The sequence below is a fragment of the Salmo trutta genome, chromosome 21 (assembly GCF_901001165.1).
Source record: "Salmo trutta chromosome 21, fSalTru1.1, whole genome shotgun sequence".
Classification (NCBI taxonomy): domain Eukaryota; kingdom Metazoa; phylum Chordata; class Actinopteri; order Salmoniformes; family Salmonidae; genus Salmo; species Salmo trutta.
In genome coordinates this window covers 19,506,145-19,532,449 of record NC_042977.1, presented here as the reverse complement: position 1 = coordinate 19,532,449, position 26,305 = coordinate 19,506,145, and the positions used below count along the sequence as shown (strand labels likewise).

The window sequence follows — 26,305 nt, the reverse complement described above, 5'->3', positions numbered from 1 at the left end:
CAACTAGCCTACCTGGTTAAATAAAGGTGAAATAAAAAAATGTATAAAAGCTTATTGTCCTACTGAAAGGTGAATTTGTCTCCAATGTCTGTTGGAAAGCAGACTAAACCAGTTTATCCTCTAGGGTTTTGCCTGTGCTTAGCTCTATTCAGTTTATTTTTCTAGAAAAGAACTCCCCAGTCCTTGCTGTTGACAAGCATACTCATAACATGATGCAGCCACCACCGTGCTTGAAAATATGAAGCATTGTACTCAGTGAGTGTTGGTGTCCTACCTAGTCAACAGCCAGTGGAATCGCGTGGGGCGAAATACAAATACCTCAAATGCTATAACCTCAATTTCTCAAACATATGACTATTTTACACCATTTGAAAGATAAGACTCTCGTTAATCTAACCACACAGCGAAAGCAAAACATTAGATTATGTCAGGAGAGTACCCTGCCAAAAATAATCACACAGCCATTTTCAAAGCAAGCATATATGTCACAAAAACGAAAACCACAGCTAAATGCAGCACTAACCTTTGATGATCTTCATCAGATGACACTCCTAGGACATTATGTTATACAATACATGCATGTTTTGTTCAATCAAGTTCATGTTTATATCAAAAACCAGCTTTTTACATTAGCTTGTGATGTTCAGAACTAGCATACCCACCGCAAACTTCCGGTGAATTTACTAAATTACTCACGATAAACGTTTTCAAAATACATAACAATTATTTTAAGAATTATAGATACAGAACTCCTTTATACAATCGCGGTGTCAGATTTTAAAATAGCTTTTCGGCAAAAGCACATTTTGCAATATTCTGAGTACATAGCCCGGCCACCACGGCTAGCTATTTTGACACCCACCAAGTTTGGGGCTCACCAAACTCAGAATTACTATTAAAAAAAATTTGATTACCTTTGCTGTTCTTCGTCAGAATGTACTCCCAGGACTTCTACTTCAACAACAAATGTTGTTTTGGTTCCAAATAATCCATAGCTATATTGAAATAGCTCCGTTTTGTAAGTGCGTTCAGGTCACTATCCGAAGGGTGACGCGCGAGCGCATTTCGTGACAAAAAAATCAAAATATTCCATTACCGTACTTTGAAGCATGTCAAACGCTGTTTAAAATCAATTTTTATGCTATTTTTCTCGTAAAATAGCAATAATATTCCAACCAAGCGATGTTGTATTCATTCAAAGGCTGAAAGAAAAAAATTGAGAATTCTCATGAACTCGCATCTCCAGTGTCACTGTCCCCAGGCTGACCACTCACAAATTCTACTGCTGTTCTTCACCCAGAGACAGCAGACACCCCATTCCACTTTCTGGCGCATTCTGAGAGCCAATGGAAGCCTTAGAAAATGTCACATTACAGCAGAGATGCTGTATTTTCGATAGAGATCCAACAGAAGGACAACAAATTGTCAGACAGGGCACTTCCTGTTTGGAATCTTCTCAGGTTTTGGCCTGCCATATGAGTTCTGTTATACTCACAGACACCATTCAAACAGTTTTAGAAACTTTTGAGTGTTTTCTATCCAAACCTACTAATTATATGCATATTCTCATTTCTGGGCAAGAGTAGTAACCAGTTTAAATCGGGTACGTTTTTTTATCCGGCCGTGCAAATACTGCCCCCCCCCCCTCCCCCCTAGCCCCAACAGGTTAATTTCTTTGCCACATTTTTTGCAGTTTTACTTTGGTGACTTATTGCAAACAGGATGCATGTTTTGGAATATATTTATTCCGTACAGGCTTCCTTCTTTTCACTTTGCCATTTAAGTTAGTATGGTGGAGTAAGTACAATGTTGTTGATCCATCCTCAGTTTTCTCAAACAGCCATTTTTAAAGTCATTATTGGCCTTGTGGTGAAATCCCTGAGCGGTTTCCTTAATCTCCGGCAACTGAGTCAGGAAGGCCACCTGCATCTTTATAGTGACTGGTTGCATTGATACACCATCCGACATGTATTTAATAACTTCACCGTGCTCAAAGTGATATTCAATGTCTGCTTGTTTTATTTTTACCAATCTACCAATAGGTGCTCTTCTTTGTGATGCATTGGAAAACCTCCCTGGTCTTTGTAGTTGAATCTGTGTTTGAAATTCACTGCTCGTCTGGGGGGGCTTTAGTGATAATTGTATATGTGGGGTACAGAGCTGTGGTAGTCCTTCAAAAATCATATTAAACACTATTATTGCACACAGAGTGAACGTATTTCGGCTTGCCATAAGAAAGGGTTTGAATGCCTATTGACCCGAGACATTTTGTATTAATTTGTCAACTTTTCGAAATAAAACATTCCACTTTGACATTATGGGGTATAGTGACATAGATTCAATTGAATCTATTTAAAATTCAGGCTGTAACACAATAAAATGTGGAAAATACTTTTTGAAGGCGCTGTATATAGGAACCGTAGTAGAAGTCTACCAAGAGGCACAGCCGTTCAGGTGGCACAGCCGTTCAAGGTGGCACAGCTTCATGGACAGGTGGTGCTCCTTTCACTCAGCACCTCACACCATCCCTCTCTTTCCTCGACATCTCCTCCTGAGGTTACTTCTTTAGGATAGTAATCATTGGCAAACCTTATTCTGAATCTGAACTATAACAATATTAAACCCCGCCCCACAGGGCTATTCAGACAGATTCCCCCTCCCCCGTCACAATTCAGACCCAATGGAGATCAGCCCTGCACCAGTTTAATTATAGGACTGAATATGCAGTGCGTGGAGTGGTGATTTGTTGACCGACCTCAGTATGGCAAATCTCCTTGGGCTGTTATTAAGGCAGGCTAGATAGGCTCTCTGTTTCAGCCAGTTTCATTAACTATCCCATTTAAAGTAGAGGCTGACTTCCAACAGTCTGAAGCCAAATGGCCTCTCTCTTGAAATCCTTCTCCAGGTCTCCAGCCTGAGTCATTCTCACTTACCCTTGTTTTACTGGCAGTAGTCTGCCTGCTTGGTGATTGTTCAGCTGTTTCTGCACGGATAGAACTGAACCTTTCTGTATCACACCGGTCTTTCTCTGTTATCACATCTATCAAACACCTGGGAAATGAAATGAAGGGGCTGTGGATTGATTATCCACTGATTACATTTCCTCGTGTTGTGATGCTCATCTGTTGTTGGCAATTCTTATACTAATGTTAGGTTCTAAATTCTGCTGCTAATCCAGTTGGACACAGCGCACACTGTGTCCCTTCAAATAACATCAAATTGATCAGAAATACAGTGTAGACATTGTTAATGTTGTAAATGACTATTGTGGCTGGAAACGGCAGATTATTTTATGGAATATCTACATAGGTATCATAGGTACCCCATTCTCAACGTCAACAGTGAAGAGGCGACTCCGGGATGCTGGCCTTCTAGGCAGAGTTGCAAAGAAAAAGCCATATCTCAGACTGGCCAATAAAAATAAAAGATTAAGATGGGCAAAAGAACACAGACACTGGACAGAGGAACTCTGCCAAGAAGGCCAGCATCCCGGAGTCGCCTCTTCACTGTTGACGTTGAGACTGGTGTTTTGCGGGTACTATTTAATGAAGCTGCCAGTTGAGGACTTGTGAGGCATCTGTTTCTCAAACTAGACACTCTAATGTACTTGTCCTCTTGCTCAGTTGTGCACCGGGGCCTCCCACTCCTCTTTCTATTCTAGTTAGAGCCAGTTTGCTCTGTTCTGTGAAGGGAGTAGTACACAGTGTTGTACGAGATCTTCAGTTTCTTGGAAATTTCTCACATGGAATAGCCATCATTTCTCAGAACAAGAGTAGACTGACGAGTTTCAGAAGGAAGTTCTTTGTTTCTGCCCATTTTGAGCCTGTAATCGAACCCACAAATGCTGATGCCGCAGATACTCAACTAGTCTAAAGAAGGACAGTTTTAATGCTTCTTTAATTAGTTCAACAGTTTTCAGCTGTGCTAACATGATTGCAAAATAGTTTTCTAATGATCAATTAGCCTTTTAAAATGATCAACTTGGATTAGCTAACACAACGTGCCATTGGAACCCAGGAGTGATGGTTGCTGATAATGGGCCTCTGTACGCCTATGTAGATATTCCATAAAAAAATCTGCCATTTTCAGCTACAATAGTCATTTACAACATTAACAATGTCTACACTGTATTTCTGTTCAATTTGATGTTATTTTAATGGACAAAAAATGTGCTTTTCTTTCAAAAACATGGACATTTTTAAATGACCCCAAACTCTCTCCCTCCCTCTCTACCGCACCTGCTGTCTCGACCTCTGAATACCCGACTACGAAGAGCCAACTGACATTTACTCCTGTGGTGCTACCTGTTGCACCCTCTACAACCACTGTGATTATTATTTGACCCTGCTGGTCATCTATGAATGTTTGAACATCTTGAACAACAATCTGGTCTTAATGGCCATGTACTGTTATAATCTCCCCCCGGCACAACCAGAAGAGGACTGGTCACCCCTTAGAGCCTGGTTCCTCTCTAGGTTTCTTCCTAGGTTCCTTCCCTTCCTAGGGAGTTTTTCCTAGGCACTCTGCTTCTACATCTGCATTGCTTGCTGTTTGGGGTTCTAGGCTGGGTTTCTGTATAGCACTTTGTGACATCTGCTGATTTAAAAAGGGCTTCATAAATACATTTGATTTGACAACTAACACAAGCCCATATTTATAATATCTGACTAGGCGGAGTCATCTTCTATGTCTAAGATAAACAGTCATTCTCTGTTGCTGGGCAAGAATTGTTCCTCTAATGGTGGTGTCGTGGCTCAGCCTGAGCCCAGAACCTTCTTGGTCAGGGATGTGTGTTGTGTGAGAAGTATTCACTTAGTGTTGTTAGGTGGCCCCCTCTGGCCCCTCTCCCAGAGTTTTTTTTTTCTTCTCTCTTTAACTGTTGTCCTCACCACCACCTCAATGTTGAGTTCCACATCGCTCCTTGCCCTAGTTCCACAGAGACTAGCCTAGCTTATCAGGAGCTGAGACTCAACTGTTGCCCTTTACCTACTTCCTTAGAAATAATAATATACAGAAATACAAGAACATGTCTGGACGGACACTTTCTGTCCTTCCTCTTGTCTCTGCAATAATGCACACATCCAAACCAATTATTATTGCTACCAAGAAGCTGCTTATGCAGTTATAAACGGGCTCATGTAATTCAAATGGGCTCAAGTAAGTTTCCAGCACCGCTAAAGGGATGGTTTTCCCAGACACAAATTCTGGACAATAAAAAATGCTATTTCAAAGCAGAATCTCCTTTGAGAATACTTCTTAGTCTTCGACTAGGCATAATCTGTCAAGGAGGCAGTCCCTATAGTTCAAATCAATGATATAGGAGATTCTAAGTGCGAAGGGCATCCACACCATAGAGATCCTGTCATTTCTACTGTTGCGATGGAATTCTATGGTCCATACACATTCAACCCCACTTTCTCCTCAGTCATGTGTGTTTAAAGGTGACATAGTCAGCAAATGGCCTGTTTGTCCATTAAACAGCAGTGTGTCCCATAGACACCGGAGGGAAATGTCACTGTGCTGCTGCTCTCCTGTGGGGGGAATGTTGACAGCTGGTGTCTTAACTGCTATTGGAAATCCATGGTCATTTATCTAGCTAGCCGGGGTCGTGGTGGTGCTGCGGCTAATGTTAGCACTAGGCTAGCCTGCCTCTACCAGTCTGCCTGTCCCTCACGGAGGGGATTATTATTATCTATAAGTTAAGCTGTCATTGTTGCTGCTATCCTACCGTGAGTGTGAAAGGGCGATAATGGGGTTGTGGCATTGAGCCAGTTCAAACTCTTTAAAGATTTAAGATCAAGATTTAATCCCAATGTACCAAAGGGAGAATTTCGTCTCGTACTGCACCTTCCCACTATAATAAGGATTGTTTCTTCCAATATGTCATGTATTGACTGTACCCGTCTTCTCACCCATCTGTATGTAGCTGGAGGCCCCAGGGAGCCCCCTGGGACCGGAGCAGGCCCTCCTGAACTCCTCCCTGCTGGAAGACCGGGAGCGTCGTATCTCCCACTCCCTGTACGGAGGCATAGAGGGCCTGGACGACAACCTGATGCCACAGCAGGCTCTGATGGACAGGATGATGGGTGAGTCAGGTGATCCCATAGATACAGCTGGAGGACTCTAGATGGATACAACCCATTTTAGCATGGACATTGGCAATGTTGAGTCTTACATCTTACTCTGTGTGACTCACTGTATCAGGGGTAGGCAACTAGATGAAGCCGCGGGAGATTTTTGTAGGAGGGGATGGTCCGGGCACAACATAATTATAGTAATTTGTACACTGCAAATTGACCACAACTAAGCCCAAAAAGAGATTCTATTTGAAAATAACAATAATTTCATACCTTGAATACAGTGAGACACGATCACGTCTTTTTTTTATTAGTGGAAATACGTTCTTAAATAAAACACATTTTTGGCTCAATTCCTGTTTTTTTTTTTTTTTTACCCAAAACTAAAATAGCCCCCAATTTATTTACTAAAAACTTTGGGGGGGCCCCAAAAAATCACTCACGGGCCGGTTTTGGGCCGGCCGTCTGTTGCTGACCCCTGCCCTATAGCTTCTCACACCCTTACTGCTGGGTTAGCACCTGATCTGTCTGTCATTCACACTCTACAAACTGGAACCTAACAGTTTGATAACAGCCAATTCACACCTGAGCCAAGCTCAGATAATGTGGTATTGTTACTGGAACAACATGGGCCAAATAATTAAAACTAAGAACTTTATAAGACACAATTTCTGATGACTCCTACTGATAAAAAGTATTCACTTTTAACCATTTTATATACTAGAGAAGGTTGACTGGAATAGGTACACCCCTACCTCGTTTTGTAACATCTGGCCTAGCGACAGGCTGGTTGCCATCTAAATTCTATGATTGATTGAATCTCTGCCGCTCAGTTGTTGCCGGACCGTTAAAATCCCTTTCTTCCCGTCAAACTGCCTGCCTGCCATCCTGTCTCGCTGTTTGTCAGACCAAGGCCCTCACACACACACACACACACACACACCTGGTCTTCTCTCTCGGGCTCGGCCTGAGGCGCTGTCAGATCAGGCAAATTCCAAACAGAGAGCTCAGGGATTCACAGAGCACACACACACACACACCACTGAATCAATCAGAAGGTGCTCTGCACCATACAAGAGCCCCTGAGCTGTAAATCATACGCAACCTTTTCCTTGACATTTTCCGAGACATTAAGATCAGCTGAAAGTTGAATGGAAACTCAAAGCACGGTCAGTTACGCCATTTCCTGTGTTGACAAACCTAATCGTCGCAGATCAAATAATCCGCTGTAAAAACACACATGTGGACCACAGGGGAAGGTACTACTTTCTCTATTGGAGTAGCCCTAAACCGAATGTTGCTCTTACATTGCCATCACTCTCATCTATTTAAATAGCGTATGAGACCCATTAATGCGTTGTTACATCACTCTGCGTCCATCCACTTCCTTGATCAGTGTTTCACTGTGAACCTATCGCAGGATATCTACATACTGATACAGTCTAATGTATCCTAAGCAGGATTGTTGTTGCACTGTCAGCCCATTTTAACATCTGATACAATGACCTGAATGTAATCTTTTAGAGACAGAGCATATAACTGTTGGCGTTCCAGGATTAAAGTGTCACCAAATGCTCATTGTGAACCATTAAACAACAGCTTGACGGTTATGCCTTAGATTGTCATCTTGGTTGCGTGACTCACTTGTGTGCCTTAATTTGAGTCATTCTGGTTAGAAAATCCCCAAATCCCATGGTTCATAGCACGCTGAGTTTATTTCTTCATTATGTCTTTGCATACCTAGAGAACTCAAAGCGGTTAGGAATTGTCTGTCAGGCTTTGTGTCAATGTCCGATTTAAAGTGGTTGGAATAAAGTTAAAGCCGTTTATAAACCGTATTGGGTAGTAACGGATTACATGCAACAGGGATTACCTAATTGTAATCAGCCCGGATGACTTTAAAAAAATGTGTTAAACAGCTGATTACGTTTAGTATTACTTCAACTAATATCAAAAAGAACATTTGATACAGCTTTGTCAGCCTTGCTGTCATTTCACGTACCCTCAGGACTTCTCCCATGCACTCAACTCGGCAAAATGTTGTCTAGATGATCGCCCTCAAGGGTGGATGGCTTCTTTTTGGATTCCAGTTGATTGAATGAGTAGGTAAGGCTGCCAAACAATTTAAACCTGGCCCACTGGTCAGTCATACAGTTGTCTGGACTCCATAGAGTTCTGCCTACTGTTTTGTAGCGTATTTACAGTGCACTTTCTGATTGTGCAAAATTTCAAACCGTAAATACGGGAAAAAACAGTTATAACAGTTAATGTTGAAAAGTAGATGGTCCCATGCTTATCTGTAGGTTGACATTTTATTAATCAACTCTTATATTGAACGAAGGGGCACTCATGTCGGCCATTCTCTGTTAGATATAGGCCTATACATGAAATATACTGTTAGATATAGGCCTATACATGAAATATACTGTTAGATATAGGCCTATACATGAAATATACTGTTAGATATAGGCCTATACATTACATGTACTGTTAGATATAGGCCTATACATGATGTCGTGTCTTTGGGGTACCATTAAACTGAAGACATGTTTATCAATTAACTCCCTGTAATTATTATCACGCGATTAAACTGATTAATCGTTTAATTGTAATTAACTAGGAGATCGGGGCACCAAGAAAAATATTCAGATTACAAAGTTATAATTTTCCTAATATAACTTTCCTATATTATAATATAGGCCGATTATCTTCTGGTTTAAATGGTGTATTTTACCTCGCGTTCAGTCTCATTCCAAACGTCGTAAATTGTTGTATCTGCACGAACCCAGTCTTTACTAAAATTATCCATACATCAATTGTCTTAAAATCATTTATTTACTACACTAAGTAATTAACAGAAAACATACAAACAGTAATTATCGTCACAAAGGATTGGTATAGTAATGTGCCCTAATGGCTCGCAGGCATGGCTGGTCTGTTAGACAATGGGTCATAAACGGTCAGCTGAGAAGGTACACAGAGTTCATTAATATTAACAATTGACAATTGAAGGCTCACTCATTCGGGAACAATTGCAATCAATATATATTTACGCTCGTGTCGTCGGGATCCTTGTTCGAGCGTCGTTCTGATGGAGAGTTCTCTCTCTCTCTCTCTCTCTCTCAGTTAGAATGGATCTTTCAAAGCGACATTCATTAATGTCGTTATAGAATGCATGTTTCGTTGGTCTTCGCGTTCGATGATATAATTTACTTAGCTGCAGACTAATAATTAATATCAAAGACTTGTTCTTATTCTGTCGGTCTCGATAGTCTAAAAGTTAACCACGTGGTGTAGTTCACTTTCAGTAGAGGAATTGGATGGTAAAACCTACTGGCCAACTCACTAATGGAGTGGAGGCCTGGTCTGGAGAAATGTAAATCAGGGTATAGTTTTATAGTGACCCTAGAACAGGCTTGTCAAATGACGCCTGGTCCTGTCTGTGTCCCTGGGGGGGCGTGCCGATGGCTGAGTGAAGCTTGGTACAGAAATCCAATTCTATCACATTAACATCAGTACATAGCATCTCAATGTATTACAAATAGCTTTATCCTTATTAATACATTTTATACAACCATTATGATGCAAGTCTCATCGCTGAGGCTATTATATAAACAGTTTTATGGTAATATGGCTATATTGTCTCTTCTGAGTATCACAAAATTGTACCAAGCGGACCAGTTCGTAGCTGGATTCTTCAACAATCTTCCATACCTTCTCCAGAACACACATGTCGCTCGGTTCTCCAATTCTATGAGTTGGAAGAATTTCCTTTGTCTCTCTATGAAACATGTGGTAGGAGATTCTCCTCTTAGAGTTTTTACAACCCTTTCACACAGGGCCTGGGTTGGGGGGAAGGTAGGTTGGGGGATGGTACAAAGGGGAGGGGGCCAACTGTCCTCCCTGTACCCAAAGAGGCCAACGTCATGACAATGACATGTACTGTTAGATATAGGCCTATACATGAAATATACTGTTAGATATAGGCCTATACATGACGTACTGTTAGATATAGGCCTATACATGACATGTAGTGTTAGATATAGGCCTATAAATGACATGTACTGTTAGATATAGGCCTATACATGACATGTACTGTTAAATATAGGCCTATACATGACATGTACTGTTAGATATAGGCCTATACATGACATGTACTGTTAGATATAGGCCTATACATGACATGTACTGTTAGATATAGGCCTATACATGACATGTACTGTTAGATATAGGCCTATACATGACATGTACTGTTAGATATAGGGCCTATACATGACATGTACTGTTAGATATAGGGCCTATACATGACATGTACTGTTAGATATAGGCCTATACATGACATGTACTGTTAGATATAGGCCTATCAATTACATGGCAAACAGTCAGCAATAATTAGGCTATATTTAGAGTTGGCGAACTAACCACCACCTCAGGTGGTGAATTAGTCCCACATGAATTATCTTAATGTGATATCTCTAAATGTGATATCTCTAAATAAAATAAAAAAGCAGAGCTTTCGTTACTCTGACGTTCTTTCTTGCACTGTACCCAATGATTTATGAAAACTTACTTGGTAGGTCGATGTCCTGGTTGTGGTTTTACAGACTTGTTTAATGCATTATGTACACACTTTATAAGAATACTTGTGAAATGCACATTGTTATATTTGGTAACACATGTTTATTTTCCCTCAACTCCAACCTCATCTGATGCGTAATACAGATGTAGAGCAATGTTTACATAAGGGTGCAAATTATAAACAGTCACAAAAGCTCTGATGCGTAAAGTCTGATAAAGAGCAGTGTGCCGGTTTCTTACTTTTTCTCATCTGCCTGGGTGTTTAAAGTCATTACGTTACTCATTTTGAGTAATCCAGAGGATTACGTATCTGATTACTTTATTTTTCATGTAACTGTAATCGGTAACTAATTACAAATTAGTCCGCCCAACCCTGTTTATAAACCAGTATTTAATTCACTGGTGTCGTTTAACAGAGGATGAAGAACGGTGTTTGAATTCCAAATGGCACCCTATTCCCAAAAGTAGTGCACTATCAAGGGAATAGGGTGCAATTTGAGAAACAGACAGCGAATAAAATATTTTCAATGCAGTTCAACTATTCCCCTCCATTACCCTTTCAAGTCCCTCTCCTCCCACAGTGCTTATGAACTGTTAAAGGGAGAGTTCACCCAAATTGCTATCCTTTAATGATTCAGTTTTTCCCTAAAAGAGCTTTGAAAGACACCCTTATTATTATCTGTTGTGTAGACTAACTTAGATGTAATGGCAAAATGTACATTTCATCATAAATAGACATACCCAAAAGTAACTGCTGTTCGTGTGTAATTACATGATTCTGACGTGCCAAAACGTGGTATGTTTGGAAAGAAGACATCTGGGAGATTATGAAGAAATGATCAGAAGATAGATAGGAGTTACATAGTTCACAAGATCAGGGTCACACAAAATAACCGTTTTTTTATTTTGAAAGTAATCTGTCATTGACAAGCTATAAGTGAATTATTGATGCCCAGAGCTGGAAACACATCAGATGGCTTCCACAACATGTGAACAATATCAGTGTCCCTAAATCTCTCCAATTGACATATGTCTGTAAATTAGGTCATTCCAGTGCTTTTACATATATGCAATCCCTAAATGCTATTTGTTCAGTATAAAAACCCAATTTCTACCATATCAACCTCACTCAAACATTGTGGTGGTGTTATGGGTTATCCAGGGTACATTCAAGTGTCCTTTCAACCGCGCCAAAGTGTCCGAATGTGGTAATTGCACACTGAATGTGGCTAAAAGTTATTGTTCACTATAAAAAACGACATCTCTACGACACCTACCTCTCTCAAACATTGTGGTGGTGTCGGGGGACATACAGGGGATATCCAAGTGTTTTCATCATAATTTGTCAAGCGCAAAGATAGTCACTCGGTAGACATTCGATGTTGCCATTTAAGTCATACTGTTATCATCAGATAGCAGATAACATCCAGCAAGAGGCTAGTTTTGTTCCTACCAACCTAAGGATTCATTTCATACCCCCCCTTGTAGCTATAGCTCAAACACAGACCAAATCAAAGCTTACTTTGTAAGATGTTTGTTGAAAACGTTGTGTAAAATGAACATTTTGACTCTCGGGGCTGATGATCAATAACGGTAGGTCACAGGCAGACAAATAAGATATCCTCATGATCTGTGGAGTCCCGGCTTTCAGCGTGAATCAACGTATTCCGTGTTTATTTTGATTATGCTTCACAACGCTAACCGGAGTGTAGGTAGCAGCCATCTTGAAGTGAGGTCACCGCCTCGGCCTGCCCTTATACATTTGTGTCCCCATATATGGTAGTAAGTCACACCAATGATTTTTAGGCACAGATCAATAGCCAAGATACTCCGCTTTCCGCAGACACCCTGCTTTTCCAGATAGGATCTACCGTTCTCATACCAGACCGAATTGAATTTAAAAAAATCAGTTGGGGTCCCCAAATATGGGGACTTTACATTTAAGAGGTTTTAAACAGTATCTGTCACACTTCGTCTCCAATCCAATGTCTCTCCATGTCATCGATTCAGACAGGGAGTTATTTAGAGATCAAATGAGCTTGGCACAGTTATACCCTCCTAGCCCGTTCCTAGTTGTACCATCACTCCTGGTTACAGAGAAAACAAAGTATCCGTTCTGTCTATTAGATTACACATACAGGTATGGTACTAGACAGGGCATTACTAACCATTTCATATGTCATAGATTAAGTTTTGTAACCAAATGTTTCATTAGACGATGTTAGTGTGATGTTACATTACAATACTCTATAGCAATTCATGTGAATTGGAAAGCCGACGTGAACTGTAATCGTAGAGATGAATGAAAATACACATTTCAGCCGCCAATAAATCACCAGGCTGAAAATGTAGGCTGAACATTTTATTTTCATTCATCGCTATGATTACAGTTCACTTCAGCTTTCCAATTCACATGAATTGATATATAGATTATAATACTCATACTTGAACAGTTTTAAGTGTTTTGTTGTTCCTCAGGTCACTGTGAGTCGCATTGTTTGAAAATCACTGTTTTTCAAATGTTTAAACGTTTGATGTCATCGGGTAGAACTTTTTAACGTTATATATGTTTTCTACAGTACGTTGAAATGTGCCGTTTTTGCATATGTACACACTGGTTTGGTGCTGGTGATTATGAATATGAGGTTGAAAAGTGGGAGAGTTGCCCTTGTAAGCATAAGCACTCTTACATAAAATACAAACAGGTTAGCAATAAGTTAGTTATTGTAAATTATCTTCATGTGGATAATAAAAAAAACTAAACTAGAATCGAACTCAACCATCATAATAGGGATACATTGTCATATAACGTTTTGTGAATTATTTTGACATTTACCTCCAGATACATTTGCAGTTTACTTTTATTACCATTACGTTTGGAATATTGAACACCCCCCCTCTGGTGACATTATTGGACTAGTCCCTCTCAGTAGTGTAATAAGCCATTTGCTCATCAGATTTGGCAATACGGATTTCTGTCTTGGTACCAATATATATGGTACCATCTAGCTCTGGCAACATCATCGTTGGAGTAGTCCCCTCCAGTGGTTTTCACATCCACCTCCTTATGTGAATGGATATTTCCAACCCCCACATAGGCAGCTATTCCTCCTCTCTCTGTTCCAGTTGAACTTTTCCTTTATCTTATCAAGGAATTCAATGAGAGACCCAGTGGCTTCTTCAAGATGTTCCTCGCTGTCCCATTCCCCCTTTAGGATTCAGGTGTTTTCCACCGGTTGGGGTAATGTCAATGTGCATAAGCCCAAAGGCCCATTACATAGTCCCCCCAGCCTGGTTTGGGCGTTTGTGGAGGGGGGGTTCCGTGGCCCTTATTGCCCTCCCACCCGCTCTCCCATCTCTCTTGAGATGATGCCACAGATTATAGCTGGGTGTATATCACACTTTATCGACGATGTCCTTGTACTTCGTCATGTCATCCAGATCATCCCTTGCCGTTTTGCCAGATGCATCCTCCCCTGCGGTGTCGTGGTTTGCTCCTGCTGTCTCCCTTGAGGCACCAGTAGTTTCAACCAGCATAATCTCTCAGTGACGAGAGTTTATTAACCACCCTGAGGCTCTGTACAACAACGGCAGAGTTGAGATATGGCTGACTTCTTCATTCAGTCGCGCGGCTTTCTTCCGTGTAGCCAAGTGGTCGCCTCAGTTGGATGTGCGTTGACGGTGTGCACACCCGCCGTAATGTTTTTGTTATTGTAGAGTACACCTACCTGGATTGCTGTTCTTCTATTGGTTTGGGGAGTACGCATGATTTCCAGGTAACCGTTGCTCAGTTCATATAAGCCAAGCCCGATATGGGAATAGCTGAAACTGAACAACGACTGTGCAAGGTATAAAAACACAACCCTGGCTTGTTGCATTATTTCTGCTTCAGTCGTAGTCTATTGGCCAGGAGAGGCTGTGCTGCTTTCAGATTGCATGCCGTCTGTAATGTCAGACTGAATTGCAGACGGCATGAACACTGTCGGCTTGCTGGTTTTGAAAAACATGCAATTTTACATCCAAAATTCAAAACAGAATAAGTACATCACTTTGAACCTCAACACTTTTTAGCTAGACTCTGTGATGTTGCTTGCCCCTGAGAATACAATGGCAAAATGAGTTAGTTGTATTGTTTTAGTTAAGACTAGTCATCATCAGGGCTAACAAAGGTTTTGTCTTTGCCGGATTTCTCTGATCACTTTCCCATTGTTGTGCAGAGATTCCCCACGGTTATGACAATTCGCTACAGAGGACAAGAGACTTCAGTAAATTATTCTCTTCTTTAGGCAACGGCTCGTTTTTTTCAAGAAGTGCACTGAAGGCAATTCCCCTGCTTATGCTAATTAGGCAGATGGACTTGGACAGTGGAAAAATAACCTTCTCTCTTCTGCATCCCTCTTCTCTCGCCCAATTATTCTCACCTCTCGCCATCTCTCATTTCATCTGGCCCGCCTGCCTTTCTACTTCTTGGCTATTAAATCCTGCTCCTCTTCAAAATTCACCGGTCTGTTTCCACGTAGTCTCTGATAATTGCTTTTACTGAAGACAAGACAATTCTCTAAAGAAGCTGTAACTGTTGTTCCTTTGTCCCAATGTCTGATTGTATTATGGCTAGTGTAAACAGCCTTCATTTTAAGGGAATCCCTCCAAGTCAGGAGCTGTGAGTTTTGCTCACCTGTCAGCACCATTGTTGTTGGTAGAAGAGTGACCTTGGCTTGGTCCACCAAATAAGTTTGAGGCTCAAATGGCACCCTATTCACTTTATAGTGCATTACCTTTTACCGGAGCCCTATGGGCCCTGGTCAGAAGTAGTGCACTATAAAGGGAATAGGGTGCCATTTGTTACCCATAATAACACTCTTACGTATGGATGGATGTCCGTCCAGAAAGTTGATTTGCTTCTAGAAAGAAAAAAAGAGCATGAATGAAAGTTGGTTTATTCATTGGGTTACTCAGTGCTTGCCACCTTTATTCAAACTCATCTACAGTGGCATTTACTTAAAGAACCATAGAACCATTCTCAGTGTCCATTGGTCTGTTAAGGGACAGTGTGTGTGTGGGCTGAGAGAGAAAAGTCCCCTACTGGGTTTGAGGGCTCACCGACACCACAGAGTTCCCTGAAAAGACACAGAGCAGGGGTAGGGGCTAGAGACCACAGGATCAACAACACACTAAATATATACACACACACACACACGGCTCTATTAAGATTGGTCACGGCCTGAACTTTAAGCACACTACTATTCATCCGGCCATGCAAGTTGGCCAGGCAGTCGGAACCGTGGATGTAATTGGTACCACACATCCTCTGTGTGAAAGGCTATGAGAAACAACACTAACCCTGGCCTCAGGTCCTGGGTAGAAAGTCCTGTTCTCCTGCCATGAGACCCAAACAGATCCCTAACACAAATGAACTTTTCTCTCCGTTATTGTGTAGGGCTCTTATACAGCATAGAAACCATCCTTCTATAGACAGTCAGTTACCCACAAAGACAGTGTTGCAGAAAGTCCTGCATTGCATATCAATGTGGTTTTTAAATCCCTCAATTGGATACAAAGAAATGGGACTTTTTTCTTTTTGCCTCGGTCTGTGAGCGTGCCAAAGAAAAGTAGTTATATATTTTTCCCAATGGCGCAGCTTGCGTTAATCACACTCTAATGACTATTAAGAATGTCATGACAGATGCTGATTGTGAATTTCAGTCTGGGTCTGCTTTTAAATTCAACAATTATTGTGGTAAGTTAGTTATGTTGCTATATCAAAGGATCAAATGTCCAATAAATATCAAATAAATATATCAAATGTCAAATGAATATTCAATTAACGCTTTAAATGTGTGTATATGAGAAAGGCAGTTAACCCACTGTTCCCCGAAGACGTGGATGTTGATTAAGGCAGCCCCCCGCGCCTCTCTGATTCAGAGGGGTTGGGTTAAATGCGGAAGACACATTTCAGTTGAAGCCATTCAGTTGGACAACTGACTAAGTATCCCCCATTCCCCTTGTTGTGTAATGCAATGGTCCCCAACCGGTCGATCGCAATAGGCTGGTCGATCTCCAAGGCGTTTCTAGTCGATCACCAAACATTTCTGTAATAAACCCAATGATAAAGCCTTGCATTCCTATGTTTTGTATTTGATTTTTGGTGTTGGCAGTTGGTGCACAATTATTTTATTTATTTAACCTTTTATTTAACTAGGCAAGTCAGTTAAGAAATCTTATTTACAATGATGGCCGACACCGGCCAAACCCTAACCCGGACGACGCTGGGCCAATTGTGCGCCGCCCTATGGGACTCCCAATCACGGCCAGTTGTGATACAGCCTGGAATCAAACCAGGGTCTGTAGTGACACCTCTCGCTCTGAGATGCAGTGCCTTAGACCGCTGCGCCACTCGGGAGCCCACTTGATTCAGCAGCTCCAGCACCGTGAAGGCAAAGTGTTCCCATTTTGATCCATTTCATGTGTCTGAAAGCAGAACGCCGCCTACCCAACAGGGCCAGAGATCAAATCAAGTGCACCTACCTACAGAATAGGCCTACCGCTGGCCAATTGGATAACTTCGACCACTGTGTCTGCACAGTTTCCTAGAGCTATAAACTGACAAAAGAAACCTTGAACGCAGTGAATACTGTAACATTTCAAAAAGTGTTCCCCAATGCTGGAAGGGGGGCACCGAGTGAAAAGGTTTGGGAACCCCTGGCCTACTGCACAATACAGAACTGTTTTTAATTGCTTAATGTTGCATAGGCTTAAGTCATGTTTAATAAATACATCTGCTCCTCCATGTTGTCCTACAGGTAACTACCAGCTCTCCCCTACGGTCAACATGCCCCAGGACGACACTGTCATCATCGAAGACGATCGGCCACCTGTACTTCCTGCCCACCTCTCTGACCAATCGTCTTCCAGTTCCCATGACGACATGGGGTTCCATATGGAGGTCCCTCCAACTTGGGCCAAAGAAATTCCAATTCAGAATGAGAGGTGAGAGCAGAGGACAATCCCAAATGTCACCCTGATCCCTACATAGTGCACTACTTGACCAGAGAGTGTTACAGCAAATGCCCTTGTGTCATGGTGAATGTTCTCCCCATCTCAGAAAGTTGCCCTAGTTCCTCCGGTCATAAATCTCCAGTGTGTCCGATGGCGACTGTGTGTGAATCTCAAATGGCTCCCTATTCACTACATAGTGCACTACTTTGAAAATGGGCCCCGGTCAAAAGTAGTGCACTTCATAGGGAATAGGGTGTCTTTCCTCGTCAGCCTCACACACTGCTCCTTCTAGTAGCTCCCTGTGAAACTGTTTATCAACTGTTAATGTATCAGACTTGACACTCCTTTAAAAAAAGAAAATGTGACATTTTTATTGAAGATTACATTTATTTTTTATATAAAACCAAAAATCAAGGTCTGGCAGGTACAGCACATATCATACATTCATCAGATTAGTGACAGTAACATCTTTGAATTAGACATTTTTCAAGTACGAAACCCATTTTTCCCAGTATTCCTGGCCTCTCTCCTCATGAGTTCTTAAAGCAAAAGGTCATATGCTTCATAATAATGTATTTCTTTAAAAAGGGTATTTTTGAAGCCATTTCCTAGTGACAGCCTTTTTACTGGCTGCCAGTAGGACCTTCAACAGGTACTTTTCTCTATTGTGTAATTTATCAGGTATTTCACCCAAATACAAAGAAATGAATCTTAGTTCTATGTCAAAACCCATTATTTTTCCAATTTTAGGTCCTATTTCTCCCCAGTAAGTTTCAATGTGTGATCTGTGATAGCCCGCATTCTCTCCAACAAGGGTGTTGGGAGACCAGTCTGTTTTCATTTCAGTTTAAGTGTTATGAGAAAACGTGTAACATTCTTCCAACAGAATTCCTTGAGAAGTCCTTGAGTTGGTAGAGCTTAGTTGAGTCTCAAATATGTTCAACCATGTTTCATCAGTTATTCAAGTTAAGTTCCTTCTCCTATTTCTGTTTAATATAGTTTGTAGAGTGTTTCTTTGAAAATAAAATCTCCAAGTAAAGACTTGAAATAGTATTTTTTTTTTAATACTCCCCAAATTGTATGCTTTAGTGAATTATTTTATCAATTTCTGAGGTGCCCGAGGGTCAATCAGTTTTATATCTTTTAAAAAGTAGTATCAAACCTGTAGGTACCTCTGTAGGTCGCAGTTGTAAATGAGAACTTGTTCTCAACTGGCCTACCTGGTTAAATAAAGGTGAAATAAAACAAAATAAAAACCTGTAAAAATCTTGTTTATCCAAGCCATGTTTTTTTTAAACTTAGGTGCTGGAAGATCTCTAGATCCCCATTCCTTATGAATGTACAAAATGATGTGATGCCTTTTTGCCTCCACAGCAGGAATGAAGCTGGGGTCGAATGCGGACCAGCTCAGCAGTTTGACCTCTGTCTAAACCGTGTCTTAAGAGAAATGAATCCACTGATTTGTGTCTGTATGTTTCTATTACCTAAAACAGACTGTATGGGTAACTCAATGGCTTTCCATTTGGATTCGTATTCTGAATTGCACAAACACACGAGGTCTCAATTGATTGGGCGGACACAAAATAATATTTTAGGCTTGGTAAGGTCACACCCCTCCTGTTTTTTGGTAATTGTAATCTCATTCTTGGTCTCTTACTGTTCCAGATAAACCTTGATATCCGTTTATCCCATTCTCTAAACTGTTTAGGTGGGATTTCTATGGGCAGTGACTAGAACAAATACACTAACCTCAGCAGGATATTCATATTGATTGTTTCAATTCTGCTTCTAAAATCCAAAGGAAGTGAATTCCACCTGTCCAGGTCATCATAGATGTTCTTGTTATAGAGTTTGGCTGTATCTTTTTAGATTTACTCCCAAGATATTTAATAGATGAAGAGAGGTCCACAGGAAGTTCTTCCTGCTCTTCAGCTCTTCCTGTGGGGTATAATTATATACTAGGGCTTGAGTCTTGTGTACGTTAAGCACATACCCTGAATATGTTCCAAATGTTTGTAAAACATCATCAATCGAGGTACACTTGAGCCTGGGGCTTTAAGGAATAACAGAACATCAGCATACATGAATATCTTATGTTCACTGCTTCTTATTGTTATCCCTTCTGAAGATGGGTCCTGTCTTATTGCCTGTGCCAACGGCTCGGTGTACAAGGAGAAGAGCGTGGGTGGAAGATTAGCCTCGTCTTGCCCCTCGTTCTAAACTTATCGTTTGTGACAAATGTCCATTACTCTTTATTCTGGCAGTCAGACATGAATGCGGTGTTTTGATGCCCTGTATCACTTCTTTGTTGAAACCAAATCTTTCCATAACTTGGAATAGATAATCCCATCTCACTGAATCAAATGTTTTTTCTGCATCTAGACTGATTTTCATATAGTACTTGTCTTAAGACTTGACATTCCTTTTGATAACCAGGACCATGTTTTGTTAAGTTTTCGCGACGGAATGTTATTTCAGTTGCTGCAAATTAGACCTCATACTGTGTATTTAAAATTTTCCTCTGTTTTTCCTACGCTGAACCAGCTAGATGTAGGTCGAAGGCTATTTCACTCCTCTGTATGTTGCGTTCTACAAATAGTGAAAAATGAACAAGGTAAATATATGGCTAATTCTACACTGAAGCATACACAAGGACAAGGTCAGTGTGTCCCATTATGTTTTTTGAAAGGACACACAGGCACACCCACCTGCTGCATACTTAACTGGGCGTGTAGGGCCGTTGTAACCCTGGATACGTCCTTAATTGCCCCCTATTCATTATATAGTGCCCTACTACCCTATGGGCCCTGGTCAAAAGTTGTGCACTATATATAGGGAATAGGTTGCCATTTGCATTGCGGCGTCCGTGATGATGAGGCCCAGCCTGAGTTCTCGTCAGTGGGCTTGGGTGGGTTGGGCTGAGTGTGTGTGGTGATTGTAGCTGGTCCAGCCCTAATCAGTCTCTACCTTAATCAGTGGCTTATCAAGTATGGCCTAGATTCTATGTGTGGCTTGATTTGATGATTTGAAGACCCACTGAAGCTCACTGATAATGACAGTTTGATTTACACTGGAACCACTGGAATAATCTCATCCCTTTGTTTCTTTTTCCTGTCTTCCTCTCTTTCCTCTCTCACCCACTGTCTGTCTTTCTCCCTCACCCTTTTTCTCCATCTCCATCACTCCCTCTCCTGTAGCACCCTGAGCCCTGATGACAGTGACCCAGACGGAGCCTTTCAGAGGGAGGGCTTCGGCAGACAGAGCATGTCAGAGAAACGGACAAAGCAGTTTGGAGATGCCAGTCAGCTGGAGATCATCAAGACACGCAAGTCCAAGAGCATGGATCTAGGTACTGAAGGAAATCATCTGGTTCCTTTCCTCCCTCTCATTGACTCCCTTTAGGTCAGCCCTGCCCGGAACCGATGGCAAGACGTTATTGGCTGGTTTACCAGACACAGATTAAGCCTAGCCCTCTGTGTCTGTGATACCGGCCCTGTGAGTTGTTAGGAATTCCCACATTAGGCACATACATACCCCCCTCCTTGTAAATTGCATCTATAAGACTTGCGTTGCACAGCCTAATATTTGTGGCTTCTACTGTCTGTCATTGAAATGTGATGCAATTCTCTGTCTTTTGTGTGACATCAAACAGGTTTAAGTACTGACTGTGTCTCCCGTCACACCTCAGAACCACGTTTCAGCTCACTTGAGGTGGCAATGAAACCATTCTGATTGCTTTGGCTGACAGTGATCTTCCCTCTCACCCACACTTTGGTTGCATCCCAAATGGGGCTCCCCATAGGGCCCTGGTCAAAATAGTACACCATAAAGGGAATAGGGTGCCATTTGGGACTGAGCCGACGATATCTAATCTGCTTCTTATCCCTACTGAATTACTGTAGTCCTGCACGTGTTTATATCACAATAGCCCTGATTGCGATCCTAAATCTCTTCATTTCCCTGTCCGTCTGTTTGTCTCGCATGTTTCCTGATTGCCCTTGAAATTGCCTAAAAATGTGATGATGTACTTACTGTACAATAACGTTGCTGGAATGTTTGCATGTGGAATGTACTCACTAACCGATCCTAAATGTTTATTGCCCCCCCCCCCCCCCCTTTAACAGTAGCCGACGAGATTAACCTCACCCCTCGCAAAGAGAACACACCAGGTAAGGAGTGACATGTCACTGAGGGAGAACGGACACCTCATCCATCCCCCCATTTCATTGTGAGATTCCAGACCTGCTTTAGAATGTAGAATCCACCAATCACAATGAGAATACATAGAACATTAAGACAGTTTGAGGTCATTGCAGTGGAGTTGTGGGCTGGTGAATATGGACTAGGCAGTGATTCTTCTTAAGACGCAGCAGCACTGCTAATTGTTCTGTGGAAGGGAATGGGAGGAGAGAGGGCGGGAGAGATGGAGAGAAAGCGAAATCGCTCTGTCCTTGGCTGGGGCTGCAAACTGACAGCAAGTCATCCGTCATTGTCAGCCGTGTGTGTTTTCACAGCCACCTCTGAATAGCAGATCCTTTGAAGGATGGGATTTAGCCGAAAGGCACAAAGAAAGCAGGAGAAAGAAAGGGAAACAACAGAAAATGGAGGTAGTATCGTAGTCAGACTACTGTGCATAAATGAGACTAAATATGTCATTAATGTCCCTTGTTAGGACATTGTTGTAGGCTCCAAACGGTGTCTGAGCAGTCACTAACGAGATACCAAGGTAGTGTCCCTAATGGCACCCTATTCCCTTAGTGCACTCATTTTGACCAGGGCTCATAGGGTGGCCATGGTCAAAAGTAGTGCTTTATATAGGGGATAGGGTGCCAATTGGGACTCTCACCTGTTGCTTCTAACCTCCAATTCAAGACTTGGCAAAGAAGAGGCCACATATGTACTTTATTTGCCTGTGTAAAATGACATCCACAAAATATCTCAACTAGATTTATGTTCATATGAAAAATACATGATCACCACCCACCTACAATTTAATTGATGTTTTAGGTTTTCCCAGCTTTGGGTAAAAAAACCTCCCTATTTAATTTTGCCCTAATAACTCTGATGTTGTAGCTAGGCTAATAGATTTCAGGCTATTATCTTTAGTGTTTCAGGGTTTATTTTCTCTCCCCCTGTGCTACACTCTCCCTCTCTAATATATACATCCACTCCCTAAATGGGACATGGTCCATTTAGCAGGCCCAAAACAAATCCCCAATCCTGGGGAAACTGATGACAGTTACAGCCGTGGCGAGGGAGTAACGTCCCAAGTATTTAGTGCACTACTTTTGACCTGGGAACATAAGAGTTCTGGTCAAAAGCGGTGCACTATATAAGGAATAGGGTGCCGTTTGGGACTGAGACAGTGACAGCCTGGGAGAGGGGAGTGATGGGACACAATAGCTTAGATAGCCTGGCCCAGTGGGCCTTCTTCTGCACTGATTGGCTATAGGACCTTGTTGACACAGACTGTAGCCACATGTTTGTCAAGGACTTCACTAGGTTAGGAGAGGGCAATGCATATAGGGCTCCCTAATGGCAAATAGCAACGTAAGTTCCTTCAGTAGTTTCCAGTCTGTTATGTGCCTGCAGCGCCTTCAGAAAGTATTCACTCTTTGACTTTTTCCACATTTTGTTGTGTTACAGTCTGAATAAATGTTTTATTAAATGTAGATGTTTTGGGGTCACTGGCCTACACACAATACCCCATAATGTCAAAGTGGAATAATGTTTTTTACATTTTTACAAATCAAGTGTCTTGAGTCACTAAGTATTCAACCCCTTTGTTATGGGAAGCCTAAATAAGTTCAGGAGTAAATATTAGCTTAACAAGTCACATAATAAATTGGATTGACTCTGTGTGCAATAATAGTGTTTAACATGATTTTTTTTATGACTTACCTCATCTCTACACCACACATACAATTATCTGTCGAATTTCAAACACAGGTTTCCAATTAATAAATTTTTATTTATATAACCTTTATTTAACTAGGCAAGTCAGTTAAGAACAAATTCTTATTTACAATGACGGCCTACCCCGGCCAAACCCTAACCCGGACGACGCTGGGCCAATTGTGCGCCGCCCTATGGGACTCCCAATCACGGTCGGTTGTGATTCAGCCTGGAATCGAACCAGGGTCTGTAGTGACGCCTTTAGCACTGAGATGCAGTGCCTTAGACTGCTGAGTCACTCGGGAGCCCCAAAAGCCTCGCAAAGAAGGGCACCTATTGGTAGATGGGTAAAAAAAAAAAAATGACATTGAATAACCATTTTAGCATAGTGAAGTTATTAATGATTTCACTTTGGATGGTGTATCAAACCACCCAGTCACTACAAGGATACAGGCATCCTTCCTTACTCAGTTGCTGGAGAGGAAGGAAACCGCTCAGGGATTTCACCATGAGGCTAATTGTGACTTTAAAACAGAGTTTAATGGCTGTGATATGAGAACTGATGGATTAACAATGTTGTAGTTACTCCACAATACTAACCTAAATGACAGAGTGAAAAGAAGGAAACAGAATCAAAATATTTCAAAACATGCATCCTGTTTGCAACAAGGCACTAAAGTAATAATGAAAAATAAAATGGCATAGCAATTAACATTTTGTCATGAATACAAAGTGTTATATTTGGGGCAAATCCAATACATTACTGAGTACCACTCTCCATATTTTCAAGCAGAGTGGTGGCTGTGTCATGTTATGTGTATGCTTGTAATCGTTAAGGACTGAGGTGTTTTTCAGGATAAAGAAAGAAGTGGAATGGAACTGACCACAGGCAAAATCCTAGAGGAAAACCTGGCTGTTTGTTTTCCACCAGACACTTGACAGATTAATTCACCTTTCAGCAGGACAATAACCTAAAACACAATGTGAAATCTACACTGGAGTTACTTACCAATAAGACAGTGAATGTTCCTAAGTGTTTGAGTTACATTTTTGACTTAAATCTACTTGAACATATATGGCTAGACCATTTGACAGAGCTTGAAGAATTTATTCAAAGAATAATTGGCAAATGTTGCACAATCCAGGTGTGGAAAGCTCTTAGAAACTTACCCAGAAAGACTCATCACTGCCGAAGGTGATTCTAACATGTATTGACTCAGGGGTGTGAATACTTATGTAAATTTGATGTTTTTGTATTTCATTTTCAATAAATTTGCAAACATTTCTAAAACATGTTTTCACTTTGTCATTATGGGGTATTTTGTGTAGATGGTGAAGGGAAAAAAAATCTATTTAATCCATTTTGAATTCAGACTGTAACACAACAAAATGTGAAGTAAGTCAAGGCGTATGAATACTTTCTGAAGGCACTCGATATGTGCAGCTTTAGTTGGTCCTATAGCCACAAATGGCCTGCGTCCCAAATGGCACCCTATTCCCTACATAGTGCTCTACTTTTGACCAGAGCTCCATGAGCTCTATATAAGGTAAAGGGTGCTATTTAGGACGCTTCCAGGGTATTCCCTGTTCGACCTGCCAGTCGACTGCAGGGTGATTGATAGCTGTATTTGTTATATTAAGGCACCATCATAGATCTCTGTACGACACGGGTTTTCTCCTGTTTTAATAGGGTGGTAGTCTGTACAAACATGCATCGATAGTACAGATATGTTGGAGCTGGTTTGCCATGTCTGACTATCTGAAGCGTACATACATGTTAGCTACAGAAATGTTGGAGCTAAGTTGCCAGAGTTGCTAAGTTGTCTAAAACATACAAACATGCCAGTGCAGATTTTATTTATTTAATTTATTTATTTCACCTTTATTTAACCAGGTAGGCAAGTTGAGAACAAGTTCTCATTTACAATTGCGACCTGGACAAGATAAAGCAAAGTAGTTTGACACATACAACAACACAGAGTTACACATGGAGTAAAACAAACACAGTCAATAATACAGTAGAAAAATAAGTCTATATACAATGTGAGCAAATGAGGTGACATAAGGGAGGTAAAGGCAAAAAAGGCCATGGTGGCAAAGTAAATACAATATAGCAAGTAGATATGTAGAAGGCTTGGTTGCCAGGTATGACCATTTGAAACCTACAAACATGCCTAGTGCAGAAACGGAGAAGCTGGAGGTTGCTATCTGAAACCACAGCCATGTATTTACATAAGGCTCAGTTGCCAGGGCGGAATATCTGAAACAAACATGCCAGTGCAGACCTGTAAGAGGTTGCCAGGTCTGACTCTCTGAAACGCCCAAAACTCTTTCTCAAACAAACCACTGCCTGCTGTTCTTGACTCCCGCCGTCTGTCAGAGGTATGAGTTAGTGTAATTTTGAAGACTACCGCTGAGGTGTGACTGGAAAGCGTGCGGTGCGGCCTCTGGCTGAACGCGAAAACCAAATGAATGGGTTTTGATGAATGAAAGCCTATCAGCTGCTGCTTCAGTGAAATGTTAAGAGGACAGAATGATGAACATGAATAGTCACCAGCCCTGCTTGTTCAGGTTTCACCCTTCTGCTCCGCTCCACTCCTCCTCTGCTCCGCTCCACTCCTCCGCTCTGCTCCACTCCTCCTCTGCTCCGCTCCTCCTCTGCTCCACTCCTCCTCTGCTCCACTCCTCTGCTCCGCTCCACTCCTCCTCTGCTCCACTTCTCCTCCTCTGCTCCGCTCCTTCTCCTCCCCACTCCTCCT

The 26,305-nt window shown here is 41.5% G+C and overlaps 1 protein-coding gene across 6 annotated transcripts in view; it reads left to right on the top strand.

Moving 5' to 3' along the window:
- Positions 1 to 26,305, top strand: part of LOC115156868 (partitioning defective 3 homolog) — a 246,517-nt gene that overhangs the window by 146,407 nt on the left and 73,805 nt on the right. For 4 of the 6 annotated variants that reach the window (XM_029704658.1, XM_029704657.1, XM_029704655.1 and 1 more), the window contains 4 exons: positions 5,927 to 6,086; positions 17,456 to 17,642; positions 20,849 to 21,000; positions 21,776 to 21,820. In XM_029704658.1, the coding sequence (XP_029560518.1) occupies positions 5,927 to 6,086; positions 17,456 to 17,642; positions 20,849 to 21,000; positions 21,776 to 21,820 (544 nt within the window). The remainder of the gene's footprint in view (positions 1 to 5,926; positions 6,087 to 17,455; positions 17,643 to 20,848; positions 21,001 to 21,775; positions 21,821 to 26,305) is intronic. The other 2 variants (XM_029704660.1, XM_029704656.1) reach the window with 1 other exon arrangement.